Below are 24,910 nucleotides of genomic sequence, written 5' to 3'. Positions count from 1 at the left end.
GTTCTGTGTCCTTGCTTCTCTGAAGTCATATGCTGTATGTAAAGTATCAATTAAATAAAAAAGAAACTAATATTTACAGAAAAACAAGTCTGTGATTTTTGGGTGCCCTTTAAATGATCATCCATCCATCCATCCATCCATCCATCCATCCATCCATCCATCCATCCATCCATCCATCCATCCATCCATCCATCCATCCATCCATCCATCCATCCATCCATCCATCCATCCATCCACATGTATCCCTGTCAGTGTGGTAGCTCACAATTATTTTGAACAATTTAAATTCCTCTCGAAGTTCTGAATGCAAACTTCAAGGTATTTTATGGACAAGTTATGCATATTTGTGAAAAAGTAGAAAAATGCTAGGTGGTTTTCGACTGTGGCATTCATTTGTATCCAGCCTTTTCTACTGCTATACCTTTAAATAAAGTCTAGCGTAACCAGTCGTCCTTGGATGTCTCTAAATTGGTAAACAAAGTCTACCCGTACGTAATTCAATCTCAGTATAAATCCAGCTGTCCTGTGAAGGGAATTATTAGTGAACAAATGGCATCATGTAGACCAAGGGACAGAGCAGACAGATCAGGGATGCAGTCGTTTGGAAGTTTAAAGCAGGGGTGTGGAATACAATACTTTAAGCATTGAACATCTCACAGAGCATTGCTCCATCCATCATCTAAAATTTGAAAGATTAACCTTTAGAGCTGCAAAATAAATAAATCAATAAATAAACTACCAAGACATGGCTGTCCATTCGAGCAGACAGGGAGGGCGAGGAAGGCATGAATCATAAAAGCAGTGAAGACACCCTTGGTAACTCTGGAGGAGCTGCACAGATCTGGAGCCCAGGTGTGAGATTCTGTGAACAGGACAACAGATCAGTGGTGCACTTCGGTACAATTTCACCCAGCCGTGGAGTCGGCGCTCTGGTTAGATGAGACCAAAATGTAACTTTTCATCCTGCATTTAAAAGGTTGTTTGTGCTGAAAGCTACATTTGCATGTCGTCCTCTAAGTTACTGTCCCTACTCTGACAGGCGGCAGCATCATGTCGTGGAGAACCTTTGCTTCAGCAGAGACAGAAAATCTGGTCAGGGTTAATGAGCAGATGGGTAGCACTAATTACAGGAATAAAAAAGTAAAATAAAAAAGCCTGCTGTGAAAGAATGGATTAGACCAAGGCATATTTGTGTCTTAGAATGGCCTAGTCAAAGTCCAGACCTAAATGTAACTGAGAATCTGTAGCAATGCTTCAAGTACTGTCAAGTACAACAATGCATACACAAAAATATTTGCTTTAAACAAATCTCTGAACAAGTTTGTTTTATAACCGAGTCCCTCAAAATGTGCCGTCCTTCACGCTCATCTTGGGTACCATTCATCAACAGGTACAGCTTTGACCCTCCCACCCCTCCCACCTGCGGTCTGCGTTATCTACGCAGTGGGGAGAAGATTGATACTCCCCGAAGCTGATGGGGAAAAAAAGAGAATGAATCTGAATTTAATATGACTTTGATGTATTATTTTCATCTTGGCCAGTGCCACAGACCCGCTGAGAACCCTTAGCACCATCCTGCTGCATTTTAAAATGTTCACACTGGCAAAAGCAGTTTTGATTTTAAAGACTGGAGACAGGCTTGTATACATTAACTTCCACCACTCTGAGCATTCGGCTCTTATTCAAATAGTTTCTGCGTAAAGAACCCACCTTTAACAGTGTGGACACCATGTGTTTTTTTCCACATTACACCCCTGGGATTCTATGATTTTGTCCAACACATTACCATAGATGATAATGGCCAAAATGCCAGTCACAAGTTAAAACATAAGAGCGCTGTCATAATTAAATCGCTCTGGGTTTTACCAGAGGACTCTCTGCATGTCTTCTGCATTTACAAGGAAAGGCAGAATGCTGGCATGTCCGTTTTTTTAAGCACTATAAAAAAATTGTATATTATGGTTTCTAGAAACTAAATCTACTGCAAAATGTATTGTTTGTCCTCACCCTTTGTTTTTTTTAAATACTATAGAAATATGAATTTAATTTAATGCATACAGCACATCTAGACGTTCATACAGGAACCCTGCAGGCTGGCCTGGAGGCTGAGTCACAGCTGACGTGTTAAGAAAAAGTTTATTTTCCAGCAACAAAATTTTATCTCATAATATTGCAAAGGGTGTGTGCTTCACTTGTTTCAGGAAAAATCATTTGAGGCACCAAGAAAAAAAAAATGGCTTACATACTGGCAATAGATTTTCATTTTGTTGCCTAGAATTTATTTAAATTAGGGGCCTCTACATGAAGTCCAGGAGCCACTGTCCTGCATCTTTTTTAATTCGTCCCTGCTCTAACACAACTGATTCATAGGGTTGAATTGCATCCTCAGCATGTGACTAGGTTCTGCAGAGGCCTGCTAATGAGCCATTTATTTAATTGCAGTTTGTGGGACCAAGGACACACCGAAAGATTCAGGTCAAGAATCAATCGATCAGTCAATCTATCTTGATTCTCAATTTCTGGCGTTATTGTTACTCTCCTGCATTTGCACTGTATTTGCAGGGGTAGACACCGACCCTATAGACAAAGGTCATGGTAGGAAGGTAGTTTACTTTTTAATTGCTCAGTAAAGCCTTTTGATGGAGTTTTGTGAAATGACATCACTTTGGATATTTTTTTTTTTTACATTTAATTCAGTCATATCAGTTTTAAAAAAAAAACTCTACAGCTTCTATTTCCTGTTAGCTTTAGCTTTAAATAATTGGAAAATAATTGATGTCTGTTTAAAGTTGCCTGTGGCAAAAGAAGGAGCAGATCCTGCTTTCAAGGTCGTATTTTTTTCCAGAAACGAGCTGATGCTGCCGATGAGTGGATGTTTCGCTGCTGTTTCTGTGCTTAGCACTAACTTCTTTGCATTTTTCCCTTTCAACTCAATGTCGTGGAAAATACGTGTAAATTTGATCCGTTCCACAGCTTCAATGTAAAAATGTCTTGGTCTTTCTCCGAAATTATTTAAGACTGACCTCGAGTGTTGATAAACACCATTTTTATACCACCTCAATGAAGCCAAAATGGAAAAATAAGTGCGCAGAAAGATGTGCAGGAATGTGCAAAAGGAGCAGTTTTTTATTTTTATTTTTTTTTTTATTTTGAGGAAGCTACTGTTAAGTTGCGACATCCTGCCACTTGTACTCGGGCCACCAGAAGGGGTGCTGCAGCGCCAGCAGCAACTACTTACAGCTCTACTGGTTGTAGATGTTTCCTTCTGCTTCCAGTCCCACAACCCAGTCCACATTACTGAAGATTTATTTCCTTTATTTATTAATGCACATGTCAGCTTTTTAAAAGTGCTGTTTCCGTTTCAGACATTGTCTAGATTTCTACAGCAGCCATAAGTCAACCACTTTTTATGACAAGGAAAATATCGGTGTATCGATCAGGAGCGAGGTAATAATTTTAAAAGGTCCCTTTCTAATCTGTAACAACAAATAAAAGCAGTGTGGACGTGCCTGCTTACACGAACAGGTCACTCGACTGTCTCGCTGCTGCTACAGAGCTGCTCGAGCAGAGAAAAGGATGGAAACGTCTGCAATTTGAAACCTTGTTAGGAATTTATGAAGTGCTAAAATGCTTTCTCCCCAGAGAGCCAAGCCAGCTGCTAGTGCCACTGTGAACCGTTTAGTGCAGAGCCTCGTCGCCAGGCTAGGATGGCAAGCGCGATGCACGCTGCTACTGTGCTTTCGCCCGCGATGGAAACAAACTCAGCCTTTCATATCTGCTGGCCCAGCCTTTTTATGCTAAAATCAAACAGCTGTAGATTGCTATGAAGCTAACCGGCCCAACATTGACATTTATTACCCTCTGTCTCTCTAGAGAACAGCCCTGCATTTAGTACAGCGTCGTTCCCTTTTACTCTGATGCAGGCTTTAAATGAAACGTTTCTGCGATCAAGGAAATTGGCCTTAATTCATAATTCATAATAGTTTATGTTAATTTAATAGTACCAACTTCCCAGGAATAAAGTACAATGAAAAATCTGAACTTATCGCAGCTGTCTCTGAACAGACCTGCATGCTTTTAGAGAATTTTGAAAAACAATCGTTAGAGCTTTCAAAACTCCATCTGATTTAAAGGAAAATGCTCGAAGCGAATGTGATTACACGCTTTAGATTGGTCATTCCAAACATCAGTTTGCGGTTAACAAAACGAAGATGTAACTAATTCAAAAAAAGACAGCGTACAAATAATAAAAAAAAGCAAAAAATGTTGAACAAAATGTGGCTGTATTAACGTAAATCTTGTTGTTTCCCTTTCTTTTCGCAGTTTTCGGTGAAGATCTGCATTCCAGTCTATACTTTGTCAATGCATCTCTGCAAGAGGTAGTATTTGCCAGCACAACGGGGACTTCGGTTCCCTGTCCTGCTGGCGGCGCACCGCCGGCTTCGCTGCGCTGGTATTTGGCTACCGGCGAGGAGATCTACGATGTCCCGGGCATTCGCCACGTCCACACCAATGGAACCCTCCAAATCTTCAACTTCCTGCCATCCAGCTTCAGCAAGCTGATCCACGACAACACATACTACTGCACTGCCGAGAACCCTTCTGGCAAGATCAGGAGTCAGGATGTCCACATCAAAGCTGGTGAGTCTGCTGAGGGGACATGGCGGAGGGCAGCTTTCATGAGGGTAGGGTAGACGAGCGAGTAGAAACTGAAGACTTAAAGATGTGAGTAAAAATAAACCTAGTTTCTGATCTCCTTATTATAGTTGCAGCATCACCAGGCGTAAAGGAACCAGAGACTAATTAGTCTTTGTGGTGGTGCAAATGAAGAAGGTGCATGGCCAAAATTGTTTCAGTAATCTGAAGACACGGTTCATCATTGACGGATGTTCTTTGCAATGCTAAATCATGAGTTCACTTAGTTAATGGTGGATTTGATTTTAATACCTGAATTTATTTAACTTGTTACACCATGTAAAAGCTCTCACAGGTAGGTTGATATTTATTAGATTTCAATTTATTGCACGCTCTACCTGACGAAAATGACTTTATGGCCAGTTGGAGAGACTTTCACTGTCCGGATTACCAACAGCTTCCCTATATGACAGTGGTTGAGATACAAAAGATCACATGAAGGTACAATTACCTAAAATTACCTTCCCTTATAAAGTTTGCAATGTACCTATCTGGAAGGACACCTTAGCTTTCTATTGATATATATATATATAAATATAATTGCAAAGTAGAATATAGTCATCCATCCATCCATTGTCTATACCATGCTGGGTTGCGGGGTGATTAGTGTTCCACAAGGGCTAATATTGGAAACAATGTACACCTATTTTTCTGAATAATACTGGGAAAAGGTCTAGAGCAAGAGTTTTTAAAGTGCTGCCCTGGGGTCATTTGCGACCCGCACAATAACTTTATGAGGCCTCTGGGCATCAGTTTGGGAACGGCACAAATATGGTTCATCCAACAAGGCTGTTGACGTTAGCACACTTAAAAAAAAAAAAAGGGGGAAGAGAAAAATAAGGATGAAATTTTCACTGCGCCCAAGCTTGTTAAAATAATATGCAGGCAAATTAAAATCTTTCTAAAATCAATGGCACCAACAAATTATTTTTTTTATCAACACAATTCTTGCTTTGAAGTTAATTTTACAGAAAATAAGTCCTCAACCATTCAGTGGCTTTTATTCAAAACATACCTAGGTGCAACCAGCAATTTTACATGGCTAAATAAAGCAAGAGGTTCTGAACAATAAGTTATATTGTTCTGATATCTTGGTCCTATTACTGAGAATACACACACACACACAAAACATTAATGAAGAAAAACAAACAGTGGAAACATGTGGGACCATTTTTCTCAGCATTCTGCATCCTTTTTCTAAAGAAATTACTTTATGCTATTTTTATTTTAATATATTGATGTTAAGGTTGTGCAGTAAAAATATTTGTAATTGTTTTAAAAATTTCTAGTTTAAAACTGAATTGTACTTATTGTGGCCCACGTCTACCTTTTACAAAACAATTCTGGCCTCTGTGGCAAAAGGTCAGAACATCTCTGCACAACCCTTTTGAAGATCTTTGGTGGAGTTACTTTATTAATTAATGCCATAAAAGACTACATATACAGTCTCAATATGCTCCTGCTGATTAAATAGAAATCTTACTATTACTGCATTATGTGGCACTTATTTGGTGGGGGCTGTGTTTCATTGGCTGTAAGTATCTTGACTGATGATTACTTTAACCAATGTTTGGTTAATTTAGATTAAAAAGGGTTTTCTTTATGTGCTTAGAGCAGAGTAATATCTAAAGGGATATTATTTACATGAATGAGCATGTATAGTCTTTTTTTTTAGAAAAAAACTATCAACCTGCTCAGCACTTTGCTGCAGCTGTAGAAGCAAGGACTCACTAATGCAAACTTTATTGTTTTGTTCGTTTCACATATAAAATGAAGGATTTCATTGTTGAAGTTTTGATGGGCAAATATATTTCCAGTCTATACTGTATAACACTTGGCGTTTGGAAAAAGGTTCTTTTGATAGATTCTGATAGTTTGTAGAATTGCTTTGTGTATATGTGGGGGAAGGATCTCCATAACAGTCATTTTGAAAGTAAATAAATAAATACATAATAATAAAAAAAACTTTAGCAGAACCGTGTCACTGGGAATTAGGTGATTTTTTTTAATTTACATTTCATGTACTTTTTTATTTGCTTTTGTGTTACATTGATTATTGTGCTTTTAGTTATGTAAGAGAATCTCAGTGTTATATTCCTCATCAAATAAAAACAAAGGGAACTGTAGCAGATGTGTGATAATCACAACCAATATTGCAGCTATCTTTTCCATATTGTGCAGGCCACAGTTCTGTCACATATGTTTTTCTTTTCTATTTAGTGTCCAAAGTCTTTGTCAGGGTTTTTTCTGCCACTCTATGAGCTTAATGCCATTATAAAGCGTCGGCGGTGACGTCGCATCATGACCTCTTTACAGATATAAAAGTCCACATGCAAATCCAGCACCTTCCAACTCAACGATAACCATTAAATCCAGTGACAGTCAATGCTTCAGTAATAAGTGCTGGTTTTGTCTTAATAAGACGGCTGACTGATTACACGGGATCTTTAATGATGCAGCATTATCAGAGCGTCACCAACGGGTGCTTTAACCACGCGTAACTTACACTGACATGTTTTTTTTTGTGTTTCTCCTCGCCCCTCAGTTTCGCGGGAACCCTACACCGTCAGAGTGGCTGACCAGAAGGCTATGCGAGGCAGCGTGGCCGTCTTCAAGTGCATTATCCCCGCTTCTGTGGAGGCCTACGTCTCCGTGGTATCATGGGAGAAAGACACAGTCTCACTGAGCTCAGGTATGACAAGCTGCATGCAGACCGCCCAAAATCAAGCTGATCGTAATAAAAGAAAAAAGATAAAAAAAAAAAAAAAAAAAAAAAAAGGGCAGGAAGGTCTTTTAAATTTTGCAGGACATTTTCGACACAGCGGGGGCAAAAGGTAAACTTATATTTTGTATATAACGGTTTGACCAAGGAGCTGCCGGGTTATCTCTCACTGCTCTCTGATGTTTGAGCAATATGTGCAGTGCGCTATCTTCTGGCATGGTCGTTGTTGCTGTTGTTGTATGTCGGGGTTCTGCAGACTCTACAGCTCAGTCTCTTCACTAGCCGGAGGATGCTGATAACTGTCAGCTTGAATCACTGGCTGTCTCTCTCCGCTGTACGCACTCCGCTCTCAGCCAACTCCATTTTGAGTCCAGGAAGGGGGTAAAGTGGCTCGGTTTGCACAGCGTTACATTACACTGACCTAGTTACCTGCCTTGCTCGAATCCAGCCGAACAGCAGGATGACACGAGGCACCAGAACATTGAGCCGGCTGAATTGCTGCTCTCGCCAAAACGGGATGCGTATCTCGTTGATTGCTCCGTGTGCTGCCCGCTGGCCAATTCCCGCTCCGCACCGAGGCATTCGGGGGACCTGTAAGTGAGCCCTTGATGTCATTTGACTGAGGGCGGTATCTGGGACAGTGTTTTGGTGGCATTTTAAATGCGTCCGCTCAAGCGTGAAGATGTGTCTTCTGATCCATGCCACGGACTTATTTACTGGAGGTTTCCCCGAGCCGCTCGGGGAGAGCTGCAGGTTGAAGACAACGCCTGATGTCACGCAGATTGAGAGAGTATGCAGCATGCAGATATAATTATGTTCTGCCAATGAAACGAATCGTGTAGACAAGGTTTTAATGTTGAGCTCTGCTTTGAGTGGTGGTGGTGGTGGTGGGGGGGGGGGGGGGGGGGGGCGGGGGGAGGTGGACTCCAGTGTCAAGTTTGGAAATTAGCATTTCAAAATTGCATTTCAGTTCTTTGAAAACAAAAAAACAGTTTGTTGGTAATATTTAGGAAACTTACAGTATCTTGCAAACACGTTTGTGGCTCCTGAACTTCTTTCCTCCGATATGTTTGCCTTGACACCACACACCTGTGTGTTTAATTTGTATTCTATGTAATAAAGCAGACATTAAGTAGTGCAAAGTTATTGGGAAGAAAACTATACTAATTTCTAAAATGATCCTGTCAAGCCCCCTTTAAAATTCACTAAATGAAATACAGTGGAAAAAAAAGAAAAGAGTCCACCTGTTTGTAATTTAATCTCAGCATAACTCCAGCTGTTCTGCGTAGGCCTCTGAGGTTTGTTGGAGAGCAAGAGTGAGCAAACAGCATCAAAACATGAGCATCCACCTAACCTGACATGCTGGGCAAAGTAGAAACTGACCTGAAAATCAGCCAAGAGGTCCATGGTAGCTTTGGAGGAGTGTCACAAATCCAAGGCAAGAAATGCTTTTAGTTTTGCGTTTCACAAAACTGGCCTGCAAAGAAGAGCGGCTGTTGATGACAGAAACCCATAAGGGCTACCGTTTAAAGATTTCTAGAAGCCATCTTGTGGAAAACAAAAATATGTGATAGATGGTTCTGGGCTAAGTTGAGACGCAAATTAAGCTTGTTTGCCTTCATGCAAAACAATGTGTGGAGGAAAATCACTGCGCATCACCCTTAATGCATTCCTATGGTGTGTGTGTGTGTATGTGTGTGTGTGGGGGCTAAATAAAGACTAATTCTGAAGGGAGGCCTCCTAGAAGCTGCAGAAAAGCCTGAGACCAGGACGGAGGTTCACCTTCCACCGTGATGACAACCCGAAACACGGCACCAAACGCTGTAACCTGGCAAGACGTGACATCCGATGCTCACAGGCGCTCCTCATCCAGGAAGACTGAGCCATTTTATTTTCCTTTGAAGAGTAGGCAAGACATTTTTTTTTGTAGAGACAGCAGTAATTGGAGCGAAAGGTGGTTCTAAGTATTGACTCACGGGCGCTGAGTGCAAAATGCGCGCCACACTGTTGCGACCCCGAAAGAAAACCAACGTATCATTTTTCTCTTCCGCTTCTTAGCTGCACACTACTCGGCGTTGGGTCTGTCACAAAATCCCCAAATCAAACGCAAAGAAGAATCTTTGTTTCCTTAATCTGAAAATCGGCTGTTACCAATTAAATCGGCTCTCTTTATGACGCGTCTCCTTTTTCAAACGCAGAGAGTTTTTCTTTTTAATAGATCCTACGCCATTCTTCTCGCGCTTTTGTTTTTTTTTGTTTTTCTTCTTCTCCGCAAGCGTACGAGAGAACAACAATATTGGATTGTCCGTGTTTACTCCAATAAGTGCTGCAGCAGGCGAGTGCTGTCAAAAGCATGAGCACACGGTCAAAATCACTGCTGCTCCGTGATAAATATTTGATGGGAGATTCTGATGCATGAGCGGATTCACCTCGCACTGCTATGGAGAGGGTATGTTGACTCAAGGAGTGTGTGTGTGCGCGTGTGTGTGTGTGTGTGTGTGTGTGTGTGTGTGTGTGTGTGAGAAAAGAACAAGGGAAAGACACACCATGAAGAAACTTGACAATGGCAGCTGCATGCAATTTGACCCAGCCTGGTTCTCCGACTATTTTTTTCTTTTTTTTTAAACCAACCCCCTCCTTTTTTTTTTTTTTTTCTTGTCATAAAAGAAGATTCAGCCTCAGTGGAAACAAAATAAAGCTATCCCACAGATGCACTAAATTATTAATCTGGGGTTTTTGTTGGAATGGTATCATCAAGTGCACTCCTCTACCCTTGCATTGTTCATCAGAATAAGAGCAAAAAAAAAAAAAACAGGTCTGGAGATGTTACTCGAATAAAATGGAAACGGGAGCGGATGCTCTAAAAACAACTAAACCGTAGGTCACCGCCGTATCGTTACGAGGCGTAGATGTGCGTTTGCGCGAAGCTCTTCGACTCACCGGCTCATAAAAATGAAACCGACTTAAAGCGCCGCTGCTAAAAAATCTTGGACAACCCGGCGATCCACATTAGAAGTAAAAATAGATGCGTAATTACAGACCAGGGCTTGTCTTAATTAATCAGCTGTGATTGAAAAGTTAATTACAATATGAATTACCTTTCAGAACGAGGACTGCTTAGTAGTCATTTGAAGCGGCCTGCCTCAATGTAAATGAGCACGATGAAGGCTCACCGGGTCCTAATGTTGCCACTAACATACCATTAACCCGTCATGAATTTTAAAGCGCATCTCTCCGCTCAAGCTTTCAAATGCCCGGCTCTGATCGCCTCCTCGCCGCTTTTAATAAACAATTGACAGAGCTAATAGAGACATGAAAGGGGGATAGAAAAAGACAAAGAAAGCAGAGCGTGGGGGTGGAGGGGGGAGGAAGAGGAGGGGTTGAGGCCGTGCCTGCTGCTGTGTTCCTGCCAGGATTTTATATGGCCCGACCCGGACACCTCATGCGTGCGGGTTTATGTCTATGCAGGTTGCTTTTGTTCCAGTGGCCCTTTGTGTTCATACGTGAAGTGTCTTCGCTTTTGAAAAGGGACGGAGCTGGGGCAGCGTGTGTGTTTTTGTGTTTACCATCTACCCCCCCACCCTCCACCCCCCCCTCCTCCTTTGTCTCTCATCATTCATAATACAAGACGGAGTAATGAGTTTGGTGGCCTTGGGTGCGCACAAGAGCGCCGATACAGAATGAGATGCAAACTCAAGTTGCTACAGGAGCCTTGTGCTACTTGTGAATGTTGTGCAGATGCAGCATGCATTTGGTGCCTGATTGCAGCAGCATCCTTAATGCTTGAGTCCTTCCTGATGGAAGCTGTAGTGAATAACGTTGTTTTCTTAATCAAATATTTCGTTCACTTGCACTTTTTTTTTTAGAAATTTGCAAAAAGTCAACAGAATATTTTCAATAATATCACTCTGCTATATATATAGATATTTATAGAGGGCTTTAAATAGTCCTCCTACTTGAATATTTAGATGATTTCTAATAAACAGAGAGGGAAACGGTGAAAAGCATAATTTGGGACACTGTTGAACTTGAGGCTGCATTTGTTCCGGTTCTTTCTTCAAACAAACTGCACGGTGAGATGGTAGTTGCTTCGAAAACATTGCCAGACAAATTTCCCAGTCAGTAAACGCCCCCACAGATGCACTGAAAAGGTAACTTCAATATTAAATCCACTTTCCCATGCTCACTCTGTGCTTTATCAGGTCGTCCTCACCGCGTCTAGATGCCCGAATGCTTCGAGTGACCGTCCTGCGATCGGAAGATTCATCTAAAATTGTTGTTATATCCAGCAGATGTCTCTTCCTGGCTAAAGAATCTGTTGAAACAAGAGCCTGAAGAAACTTTGAAGAACCATTTTTTTTCTCCAAGAGTTCATTGAAGGACAGTGTCGTCCTTAACCTGAAAGATCCGAATACTGCCCCCCCCCCCCCCCCCAAATCCAGTTAGGGGTGTTTTGGCAGGATAGGACAGCAAAATCAGACGTAATAATACCAGAAAACTAATTGTGCACTGCAAAAACGGATCCTTGATTTGAGCAGGTAAATAAGATTATTTGCCAATCTAATGACTATTTTGATAAGATAAATAGACATCCTGCACTTGAAATAAGATGATGGAGATGATTTGTTCCTATTTTAAGTGCAAAAATCTTATTCCATTGGCAAATCATCTTATTGACCTGCCCAAATCATGCACAAATACACATTTTAAGAACATTTTACTTATTTTAAGTTCAGTTTTTGCAGTGTGCCACCGTCACACTTTATGTGAAATAAAACATTTAAACTATTGGCTGGAAAATTTAACCCCTGTGTTTGGACCTTTTTCTTTGCTCTGTGCTCCTCATTACTCAGTCCCTCCATCCTGCTCCTGTGGCCTCGAATGTTGGCCATTTCCTGTTTTTTTCCCCCTCACATCTTGGTTCATAACCCGCTTGGCACGGCGCCTGAGTCAGTTTCTAGCTGCATAGAAAAGTGCTGGATTTTATTTGTTTTATGCAAATACGTCAAACCAATACCTAAAGCATTCAGGGGAAAATGAATAAATCTGAGAGCATTTTCCAGCCCCGTTCCTTTCGCTTCCACTCGCTTGCATTCTGCTCACTCCTCCCTCATGGGCTTGTGCGAATGCTTACGGAGGCTAATTAAACAGTTTGCCTGCTAATAGAATCACCGTCACAACCATCCACAAGCCGAGCCGCGGGAATGTTAAGGGTGTCTTCAGAGGGGCGGCTGTAGGTGTTTTGGCTCGAGGCGTTGCTGTGTCGGGCAGGGATTTATCATGCCAGTGATGTGCCACCGCCTCCATTTTTTACCGAGATTGACAGTGAGGGCACCGGGAGGCAGGCAGGGATAGGGCCGTAAATTCAACACGCCCAAAGTCAGGCCAACCTTGAAAGGAAGGGGAACAGTGGTGGGAACAAGCTTAGAAATTTAGAGGAGGAGAGAGCAGACTGAGGAAACATGAAAAAGAAAACACCTGAAAGGTAAAGAGGGGTGATCTTTGGTAAACTGCATGAATTCTTCTTCTTCTTCTTCTTCTCTGCGTAACTCGCAGGTTTCCATTTGTCCTATTCACTCAAATTGGGGTTTGTTGATCTTGCTGTTCGGAGGCTGGAAACTGGGTCACGGCTCGAGCAGAAATGGCTGATCCCTGCGTGTAAATAAACACCAGTCGGGCAACAGATCTGGATATCGACCTAAACGTGTGTCTATGTGCCGTACGTATAGCTTTGTGTTAGTGTTTTTTTTTGTTTTTTGCAGCCTACTCCACCCTTCCTGCAGTGAAACCTTATGAAAACAACACAGCCTATCATTTCACTTCCCTCCTCCTCCCACCCAGATCAGCAGTTAGTGAAATGCTGACCCTTGTCTTTCACTGCACCCCTTTTCCCAGTCCGGTGACACACACACACACACACACACACACACACACACACACACACACACACACACACACACACACACACACGTACAGCTGCCTTTAAGCTAAAGGGTGTGGGAGGCTCATTCTCTCATTTCTTCCAAAGTTGACATTTTTGCATGTATTTTGATTTAAATCCATAATCCGCTGCGGCAAAAATAGGACGTGTTTTTTTTTTTGGGGGGGGGGGGGGGGGGGGGGGGGGGGGGGTCAGCACTATAAATGAAAGAGGGAAAGAATCTGGAAAAAAAAAATCAATATTTGCGTGCATTAACCACGCTGCTGCTGCCACAGAGGGTTATGAAAACGTGAGCTGAAGGATGCATTTTGAGCATCGGCAACATAGGAGTGCCATTTGAAGGAGAGTTTAGGGAATTGGAGGACAAGACAAAACCCTTTTTGCAAAAGAAGGTGGAGATGGTAGCCAGATGTTGTTGTTGTTTTTGGTGTTATTTGCAGTAGTGACATTAAACCCATTGTAATTTCCAAAGCTCACTACTTGCATTTATTCAGTCTTATGTTTAAGGCTTTGATGTTACATTTTTCTATATTTTGACTGTAAAACTTTAACTACAAGCTGAGGTTTCGTGATAATATGCCTCACCCCTTCTTTCCCCCCATTTTTTTTAATATTATCTTTCAGTTTCTCATCTTCACTCAGTAATGAGGTTTTCCATTTGGAAAAGAAGTAAACCTTGCTCTCCTCTGACTTTCTCTTTGAGCCGCCGGTGTTTGAAGTCTCCATCTTAGCCGGGCTGAGGGTTTGAGGACGTGATACATATTTGATAAGGATCGATTGCAGGGTTACTGAGACTGAGACGGAGGGAAATCGATCTCGGACTGGGCTTCCCAAAAGCATCTGAAAGCAACGGCGGTCTTTGGAGCATCCTTCAGGCGCAGGCTTGAAAATGTTACTGAAAAAAAACCCGAAAAATGCAGATTGGACGTCTTGGTTGCGCATCCTCGTGTTTTCCTCTACAAGAACGGAGCTTGTTGTTGGTTTTTAGGAGCCGTTCGAATTTTTATCTGAGGTTTGCATGTCGTGAAGCATCGCCTTACAACCGTCAGGCGCATGAAACAATAAGGCAATCTGTTTAGTGACGGGAGACTGAACGGCAGACAACATTCTGGCATGGTGGCTGTGATTCCCAGCTGATACTCCATACGGATAGACAAAATCAACAACTGTTGAGTCGGGCATCCTTCCATCAGTGTTTACTAATAAACAGTGGCAATATGGCAGCCATTAGGTTGTTTAGGGAGGGAATGATTAGGGTGGTGATGGCTGGGCGCAATGGGAGACTGAGCACGCTCTCATCTTTAATAGGCAATCTGGCTGTGAAGGATGGCTCTTTATTTTTGAGTCGGACTAAATGAAGCTCAAAAGAGCGCTGATTTGGAGGGGGCGCTCTGCAGTAATCTGCTTTATAGTAATGTAGTAAATTTATGGGACGCAGATCAGTGAGATTTACTGAAACGAGGTGTAGAGCACGAGGACCAAATTAAATTTTGGTTAGCTGATATTATAAAGATCTGCTACCGCTCGGTGTAATATTATTAACAGAATTAGTTTTTTGCACGTTTTTGCTTTGGAACAGAGAAATGCCAAGGGCTAATTTGTGTCATTCGCTCGCAGAAAAAAGTAGAAATAGGGATTTATAGCGGGGGTAAAGCTCAGTTATAGTGGAGCGTCAGCCAGGGTTTAAGGATTGCTGTGGATTGGAGCCGGGCCAGAGCCGCCCTGGCGTCGGCTAAAAAAAAACAAAACGAGACCAGAAACGTGCATCGTGTGAGCTAATTACACCCAAATTCTACAATATTTCTGTTTATAAACTCTCCTGCATGTAGATCTTGTTCAGTGACAGGTGGTGGGGTTTACGTCCATATGCTCCCAGCTAAATAACTGGGATAAACGGAGACACACTGCCGTGCTTAGTCTCATGCGATAATGCGACGTCTGATCCCATCTTAAAAGTGCCTGATTAGAGTAAAAAAGGCACTTAATAACTGAAATCACCCCGCTGACCCTAATAGGGATTTTTTCCCCTCAGTTTCGTTCCCCTCCCTCATCGTCGATCCAATCAAGGATTAATAAGTGCTCTTATTCCACTCCCAGGGTGGTAAATCTGGAAAAATACAGTAAATCACACTGAGCCTCTTTAAACTTTCACACTGAGTCTCGGAGCCGACGGCCCCATGCTAAGCATCTGTAACACTGATTAGACCTGAGCACGGTTTTAGAACACCTGCTGGACACCAATCAGAGGAGTAGATATAATTAGGTGTCCTTACTGCAGAACAGTCAGACAGATCAGCTCACATCGCATTTGTGCCTGAACATCTTATTTGAATGTCCAGTTCGCCGCTGATGAAATGTATAATTCATCTTTGCTGTGAATAAAAAGGCAAATTGATCAAAGTGTAGATAACACCATGTTATCTCAGAATGTTTTTGATTTGTTGTTTTTTTTTACCAGCAAGACACTGTAAATAGGCATGCAGGCTGATATTTAAGGGAGCTAACATAACAGCGTAGAAACTGAAACTTTTGTCAGCTTTTCTGTGTAAAATGGTTCAGGCTCAGGTCAGATAGATGGGGGGCCTTGAACATTACTTTTTTGGTAACCAAATGGATTTATGTCTGGACTTTGACTGGACCATTCTAACAAATAATAAACCATGCCGTTGTTTCTCCGTCTGTACGTTTATGTCTTTTGTCCGTCTGAAAGCTTATCCTCAGCTTCAGTCAAGTTTTCAGCAGCCTCCAGGTTTTCTTCCAACATGAACCTGCATTTTGCTCCGTCCATCTTTTCAACAGCTCTTCCCTGCTCCCCTTTGCCTGGTTTATATATATATATATATATATATATATATATATATATATATATATATATATATATATATATATATATATATATATATATATATATATATATATATAAAAAAGAGGTGTCGCCGCACCATAATGCAACCACTGCCATGTTTCATGGTGAGGATGTCATCCAGGGTGATTTGGAGTGCTAGTTTTCCACAGCACATCACATTTTCCATCAGATTTTGGTCTGTTCTCACCAGGACAACTTCTTCCACATGCAGGCTTTTTGTGAGTGTTATTAGGTCTCAGACAAAAACTAGTTCATCCCAAAGCCAGACCACCCAAACCACAGGTGGGCGGCATTGTATATGCGTTCCAATGCAGTGAGGACTGCTCAGACTCCTTCATTGAAGAAACTAAACAACAGCTACATAAACGCATGGCACAGCACATGAGGGCCAGCAGCTGCAAGATTCAGCAGTCCACTTGCTCCTCAAGAAAAATGGGCACTCTTTTGACGACAATGATGTCCAGATTTTTATTTCACTGTTTTTGGAGAACAGATGGTTTGAAAGAGGGGTGAAAGAAGCCATCTTGGTCAAAAGAGAAAAGCCATTGCTAAACAGAGGGGGGGTGGGGGGGGGGGGGGTTGGGGGGGGGGGTTGTGTTTCCAACTCCCAGTGTTTACAGCTCAGTCCTTCAACTCACATCAAAGATACTACATCAGCAGTGTGGTCATGATTCAGGTGACCGAGTACTCCCCTCACACCAAGCAATAGCCTCTAACGACCCAGGCCAGTGATGGGTGGGTCGTTGATTGGCATCTGACTGAGAATGCGCTGAGGAGGATGGGCCTCCATGTCCTTACAAACAGCAGCACTCCAACTGCAGGTTGCTCATGTGTGAGCCACCAGAACTGACAAAGTCCTGGATAGGTGTCGAAGCGTCTTCAGAAAAAGCTGAATGGAAGTCCGGTTGCCTCTGATTTAAGCCTGTTTGCTGTTTTTGCAGAGACACTCTGTCCATTTTTTAAAAAATGGATTAAGAGACAATTTGTGAGATGTTCAACATAAATACACAATTTATGTTGAACATCCAATTTTAATTTGTAAAATGTCTGAATCCTCCCCCCCCCCCCCCCCCCCTCTCTCATTTTACTTCAACTTAATAGTCATGTGCTACTTCATGTGGATCTGTCACATACATATGAATAAAATGCTTTGAAGTTTGTGGTTGGAATTTGACAAAATGGTTAAACGGTTATGAATACTTTTGCGAGGCAATGCATTTAACTTCCCTATTTGATTTGGCTTCAAACTGTTACCAAAATGATAAGAAATGAGTTTTACAGTAATCAAAATCATCCCTACTATTGTAAACATTGCTGCATGTCATTACTTGGTTCACCTGAATTCTTCGTTAGTGTTTTTAGGGTTTGATCTCCGCCATCCGTAACCATGTGTTGTCTTTTTATTAAAGCGTTTTATAAACAAGCATGGTACAATGTAAAGCGATGTTGCCGCTTGTTGCAGTAAAATGGAATCAGCAATTATCTGCCAAGAAGATCTGTACACATCTCCATCATCAGCCTTAAATGCCCAAAATATTGACGCACAACTCCATCAGCTACTTCCAGTAGCCTCGCTTTTGTTTTCAGCAAAGTCTTCATCAAACCGAATCCTTTTCCCGGCAAAATGACCTGCTAACTCGACTGCAAGGTGACCCTCCATATTATTCCCGACGCGTGAGGCACAAAGCATCATTATTTTTCTTCAAGGCTCATTTTCTTTCTTCTCGCCTTTTCTCTGGCATGTAGACTCTCGCGCGGAGCCCGTCCCACACAGCGAGCACTCCTGCAGCCTGTCTTTGACCTCACCTTCCCATCACACGTCCAACAACTTAGATCCAAACAGCTGAACCCCCAGCAGACTGCCGCTAAGTGGCCGTGGTGAGCGGGACGGGCAACAGGAAGTCACTTTCTGCCCTGTGCTTGCTTCAGTGTTCAGGGCTGCTCTGCTCATTCGGAAGTAGCCAAGCCTATTTGCCTTCAAGACGTTTTTTTTTTTTTTATTTTTTTTTACAATGAATTTATTACGTGAAGAATCGCGTTTCTGGCTTGTAAATATAAAAGTGTTAATGGAAGAAAGATTTCAATCAAAAGCGTTCGCACTCGGACTGCAGCCAGTCAAACTGTTGTTTGCGGCAGTGACGTCATGAGGTGACAGCCATGTGGCCTTTTGACAGACGCAGCCTGCAATCTTCCCATCAGCGTAGGAGTCGAGCCGGCCAATCAGAGCCAAGTACCCATCGCTGCACACGCTTATCACCTGCATACAGCTGCTGCTGCCCCTCTGAGCGAGCAAGTGAGCGAGCGAAGGGGATGGAAAGAAAGAGTGAGGATGAATGGTGCATCCGAGACAGAGTCTGATTTATGTTCTGTTGTTGAACGGTCAAAGCAGCACCTCCCTCGTATATTTTCTAAGAAGAGGATCTGAAGCCTCTTTTTTTTTTTTTTTTTTTTTTTTTTTTTTACTGAATAGCACGATCGACATTTATAATTTGGTATAAATTAAAAAAGATTTTTTTTTTTTGTTGTTGTCGTTGTACTTAGAGCAGCAAAAGTCCTGCAATAGCCAGAATGTGATTTAGAGTGGAAGCATGCTTCGTAGCCCTTGTGAAATGAGAAGGGAGCAAGAAAGAGGGAGAGATAAGCTCAATCCGAATTGATTTTTGTGTTACTTTCTGCTGTACTTGAGTTTCCATAGCAACATGGTCAGGTTCCCTCGGCCTCCTAGGGCAAGTGTAATTGTTGTCTATTTCTCCCAGCCAAGCTCCATTTCCTTTCCTTTCCTTTCCTTTCCTTTCCTTTCCTTTCCTTTCCTTTCCTTTCCTTTCCTTTCCTTTCCTTTCCTTTCCTTTCCTTTCCTTTCCTTTCCTTTCCTTTCCTTCTTTATGTGCTTAACAAACTGAGCAGATAAAATAGGCTTTTATGCACACTCTATAGCTACTGTAAAGTATGATTATGTCCAAAAAATGCAGAAATTGCATTATTTTATGTATTGAATATTTTTTTTTCCCATAAGCTTGTTTATTCAAACCGTTCCAAAGCTAAAAGTGGCATGTTCATACTTTTACCCAATCAAGATGGTGGATCTGAAGTTACCCAGCTGGTATAACTGATTTAAATATTGTGCATTTACACACAGCTGTTTACAACAGATGTCATCTCTAGGTACTTTATAGACAGGTCCGTTTTGTGTGCCGTTATGTAGAATCCAATCCGGTTCAGATCAATTTAATTCACTCCGGTCCAATCGTAGCATCACCAGCAGATCCAGTTACACACAGTGCAACTGGATCCTACGCATTATACATTACAGTCAAAGTCCGTTGATCCTTTAACGCCTGTTGGTAAAAATGGTTCTAACAAAGCTCGGCCAATTGCATTATTATCTTATTTGAAGCAGTCATGTTAAAATGTTGTTGTTTTTTAATCGTCACACGATTTAGTCTCTGGCGTTAAGATATTTGTAATGTCCTACAGCTTAAATGGGTGAATATTTGTTGCTTTCGAATATCAATCGTGTTCCTGTTCACATAATCATTAATGTAATTCATCTAAAACTGCTTGTGTTCCTTCTTCTACATTATTATTATTATTATTATTATTATTATTATTATTATTATTATTATTATTATTATTATTATTATTATTATTATTATTATTATTATTATTATTATCTTATCATGTATATGTGGAACAATGAAAGCGTCCATTTATTTTATTCAAATTTAATCATTTTATGCTAAAACTACTGATTGGCCTGTTTGAAATATTTTTTATTTAATTTTTACTGCAGAAATCTGCACTGTGACGGTACCATCGTTTTTTTTCCCATTTATCACAGTAGTGCAAAAATAACAGAAGTGCAACTAAGATGAGCAAATAAACTTACACATAATTTCCTGTTTTTGCATCTGTACAGATTTACGGCTGGATAACAATTTTTTTTTTGTGTGGTAACATTTGGTTATTTTCTCTCAATGAATGAGTTAAAGTGTGTCTTACCTCTGTAAGACACACTTTAGAGAAGATTCTGAGGAAGCAACCTTCTCTTATCGCATTGACCAACATTATCACACTTAGCATGTTTTCCTAATATTATGCAGGACTTTTCCTCCAGTGGCCTGTTCTTTCTCTCAGCATTAAAACAAGAGCCCACTATACAAAAAGGCATTCACGGCAAATGTAAGCCTATTGGTGTAATAAGGTTGCACCAACTGAGAAAGAATAGATGTAGATTTTTGTTGCAGTTGATGTGGAAACATTAAGTTTATATCAGCACATTGCAGAAGGAACGGGGGGGATTCAAGGAGAGGGAGCCTAGATCAGGACCACGAGTTAAAGACTGCATGCGTTTGATTGGACAATGTTGCTTTTTTTTTTTTTTTTTTGTAATACTCTGGTTAGGGATGTCAGTTCGTTGCCTCAAGTGCAAAGTGGATCCCATGCTGTGTTTAAAGTAAGCTCCCGTGATAGCTTTGGACCTGCACCAATCTGCTCCGCGTTTTCTGGTGCCAGATCAATGCTAATTAATACAAATATCCCTCGGGGACAATGAAGAAGCTACACTGAGAATCAGAGATACCATAAGAGCCGGTAATAAACTTGGAGTTTGCTGCGTATGGCAGAGGAAGTCGTTTAAAATATGACCATGCTAAAAGTAGTTGCAGCTTGTTTCACGTATTCCTTACAGTAAATTAGCCTTAGAGCTTAGATTCAGGTTCTGACTGGAAAATTAACGCTCATTTAGGGTTATCCACTTGCCTGTTCCATTCAGGATCTCCAGTTGCAAGCCAGGTCACCAGATGTTCAACCATTTTCTAGAAAAACAAACAAACACACACACGCCACAACTAGATGCAGAAATGCTCCCATTATTTGTTGGAAGACACAGACTGGCAGTGTCCACACACTTAAAGGCCTCTTGGTTTGGTGCATGCTTTGTTTGGTCTCCTGTTTCCTCGCTTTCTTCTCCCGTCTCTCTCCCTCTCTGAAAGCGCAGTGTTGAAACAAGTACGAAAAAATGAGAAAAAAAAAAGGAGGAGACCTGTTTCTGTGCAATGCCTGGCGGATAGATAGGCGCCGCATAACTAGCAGTTCTCTTCTGAAGTAGAGAGAAATCTATTTGCTTGTAGAAGCTGCTTGCATAATCCTTTAGTTACACTTGCCAGCTGTGAGCAAAGATATGGCACTGTGGGATTTGGCATGAATATCATTGGGAGGACAAAGAAATGAAACTGATAAGTGTTTGTGTGCCGGGTCCTTTGCATAATCCAGGATAACCCATAATCTGGGTAGTTTAAAACCACGCCGGAGTGGATGCGGTGCGGGGCCGTTAATGAGAGCGCGGCCGTTTTCAAAACATTTGCCTCGTCTATTAATGATCCAAGCATTTGAGCTGATCTGAAACCAGAGATCAGGCCTGATTTGCTGTTCAGATACATGCCGCTGAATGAAATCTTTACAGGCACACATTTTCTTTGCTAATTGCCCGTAAATAGAAGTCTGTGCGTATTTTTTTGTCAACACGGCGGGAATAAAAAGCCATATGAGAGGACTGAAAAGGATTTTTTTTTTTCTCTCTCGCTTTGGCGCATCTCCTTTTTTATCTGCTGGATACTCTTCTTTCCTTGTGTCTCAGCCAAAAGTGTGCACCGCATTAAGGAGCCCACCCACATCACTCAACAGTGTTCAATACCTCCATCCCATCTCTCCCCACCTTTCAGGGTATTTGTTTCCTTAGCCTCCGCTGCCCCGGTACCAGCATTTTACAGCGCTGCCAAAGTGTTATTGGACAGTAATAGACAGCTGCTGAAAGAATTACTGTCTGCATGCTGGAGCGTGTGGACCCCATGTTGTCTAATCCACCGAGCTCTCGCATCTGAAAGGATGTGGGATGTGATAACCAAGCCGAACGATAAACTGGTAAATTTTCCCTCTATATTGGCGCGGCTTTGCTATCAGCGTTTGCTTCAGTCTGGATCCACCACATCAGCTTTACATACTTAAAGGCCTAAAAATATTTCCTCAAGTGTGTGACCCACTTTAAACCCAAATCGCAAGAGTCCTTAAGAGGAGCGATGTTGACGGTCGCGTCAAAAACTGACGAGAAATCAGCGGAGGTTTCATTTAAATCTGTTGTGCAACTTAAAAACGGATCATTGCTTGTAAGCAAATTATTAGATGGCCACAACTATGGTACATGATTATTGATCTGGACTCAACTCCTGCTTAGTGTAGCTGCATGAAGCTTTTGACTAAATAACATCCCTTGGTTTGCATTGTACAGCCTTTTATTGCAGCTCATTCAGTGGCTGTTGGTCAGGTTTGTCTGAAACGTTCTTCATTTCTTCAGCAACAAGATCTGCCGCTTGGTTAGATGCACTTAGAATAACGTTTTATCATGGGATGGTAAGCTTGGGTATAAATAGCAAAGTTTCACAGCATTACAAATTTTACAGAAAGATTTAAACTAAAAATGTGTAACTTGATCTTACTTATCTAATTTCTCTCACATAAAACTGTTGCTAAAGTAATACAACGTGTTTTATTGTTACACTGAGGCTTTGTAGTGTAAAGCGCTTTGGGGTTGTCAGACTAGTTGAAGCGCTATACAAGTACAAGCCATTTACCATTTTACCATTTGTACACATGTAGTTGGGTATGTATACAAACTAATATCTTCCCCACATTGTTTTTGAAAATAGTACACACAACTTTTCATCCACACACCACCCGTGTAAATTCACCACTCACCGTTGTTTTAAACATGCCAGACTCATGGGGGGGAAGTGTACCCAAAGTTAAAACCTGTGTTAGACAGTGTGAATCCTTCAAATTAAAAGCGATGCATTGTGCATGTGTAAAACAGCTGACCTCCAAGCACTTTCTCGCCTTTGCACCTCAATGTATTTCAGCCGCTGGGCTTGTACAAATATACAAAAGGCCTCTGAACCAGCTGTAATGTTTCCAATGTTCCAGGTATGCTTTTACTTTGAAGTCTCAATACCGAGGCGAAGACAAGGTAATGTCAATTGGAAATAGACAAACAGAGGTTAGTGAATTTGTCCAGTCTAACGTTGATTAGACACATATTGTTAACAGTCAATCACAATAACAACGTTAAAATACAATGTCTGCACATGTGACATCAGACCCTAAGACTTTGTCTTGTCATGGTGACACGCAGGCTCAAAAAATATATAAAAAAAGTAAAAAATAAAAAATACATATTATATATATTTATATATATATATATATATATATATATATATATATATATATATATATATATATATATATATATATGTTTTGCAAAACACTGCTGCACTATAAAACATTGGAAAATACTATCTATATAATATGTAATAACAGCAACGTTAATGTCAGTATTTTTCTTCAGGTTAAATGCAATAACTTAAAACTCCAACAGTAAGTTTGTTTGTATTATAACTATGAACACAGATTAAATAGATTAGATTATCTCAGTCCTTGGCGTATTGCTCCAAGAAAGGAACTAGCCCCAAAAATAAAACACCTCAGTTTTCTTGGTTTCTTGCCTTGGTCGTCTTGTGGTTACAGCATATCTCTCACGCCCATGTAACATTAACATTTAATTATCCAGGAGAAACAATAGGAGAACACAAAAAGACTGAAGTCTCCACATCCCTTGAGGCTTAAATATGTATGAAGTAGCAGGTAAATGACTCAAAATCTGAGTGCGAGGAGGAAAAATGGGGGCCATGAGTGGAGTGAGTAAAGATGGGAAGACATCCCTTGTAAAGCTGGACTCTGAGGGGGCTCGGGCGCATAATCAATGAAGCAAAATGTGCGTTGTATCTGTGGCGTTGAGTCGCCTTCACAGAAGCCAATCCTATTTTTACAGGGGAGACAGGTCTGTTGCTATGCTCTCCGAGAAGGACTCCTGCAGCTTGAAGCAGACAGAGAACTTCCACTCAGGGTTCATGTCACACCTCCAGGGTGGACGAAACAAAAAGAGTGACCAAAATGAGGCAAGCTGCCTCTGTAGCCCCACGCGTTCAATTGTTTATTGATGATTTGATCCATTATAGCATTAAAGCAACGTGTTGACACCAGCTGAAATAGCCCGCATACCTTTATTCCTTTTTTTCGACAGAGGTGTGAATGCAGTGAGACCTGAGCTGTCTGACTGAAGAAAAGGGAAGCATGAAGAATGAGTTTTAAGAATTTATTAACCTTTTTTTTTATTATTTAAATGTTAAATTAAAACTAAAAGATGTACAGTATTGTGCAAAGTTTTTTTTTATCTGCAATGCAAATTTCTTCCTTCTTCCTGAGTAAATAGGAAAAAGAAAAAGTTTACAAAATTATGATTTGTGGGCTAAATGATCTTAGAGGCAATACACTGCATCAAAAGGAAGTGAAAATCTGAAGAAATTCAAACCCAGGTGACACAACCTCTGTGACATTTATCAGTTTGAAAAGGGTTTAAAGCTATTTCTCAGTTTTTGGTACTGCTGTGGACAAAACGTGAGCGCTGTTATCCCACAAATGGAGAAAACATGGAACAGTGCTGATCCAAAATGACTCCAACATTAATGCATTAATGACTCGTCCAGGAGGTCACAAATGACTTCAGAATACCATCTAAAGCACCTCATGCCTCATTTGCCTCATTTAAAGTGAAGGTTCATGATTTTCAATAATACTC

The 24,910-nt window shown here is 41.2% G+C and overlaps 1 protein-coding gene across 6 annotated transcripts in view; it reads left to right on the top strand.

The window, feature by feature from the left end:
- The window catches only part of dscamb (Down syndrome cell adhesion molecule b), a 162,169-nt gene that overhangs the window by 26,285 nt on the left and 110,974 nt on the right, over nt 1–24,910 (top strand). For all 6 annotated transcript variants that reach the window (XM_021322707.2, XM_036150101.1, XM_036150102.1 and 3 more), the window contains exons 2-3: nt 4,324–4,641; nt 7,241–7,387. In XM_021322707.2, coding sequence (XP_021178382.2) covers nt 4,324–4,641; nt 7,241–7,387 — 465 coding nt within the window. The remainder of the gene's footprint in view (nt 1–4,323; nt 4,642–7,240; nt 7,388–24,910) is intronic.

Source organism: Fundulus heteroclitus, chromosome 18, assembly GCF_011125445.2.
Source record: "Fundulus heteroclitus isolate FHET01 chromosome 18, MU-UCD_Fhet_4.1, whole genome shotgun sequence".
Classification (NCBI taxonomy): domain Eukaryota; kingdom Metazoa; phylum Chordata; class Actinopteri; order Cyprinodontiformes; family Fundulidae; genus Fundulus; species Fundulus heteroclitus.
The sequence above is the reverse complement of the archived record's forward strand: the minus strand, read 5'-3'. Positions and strand labels throughout refer to the sequence as shown.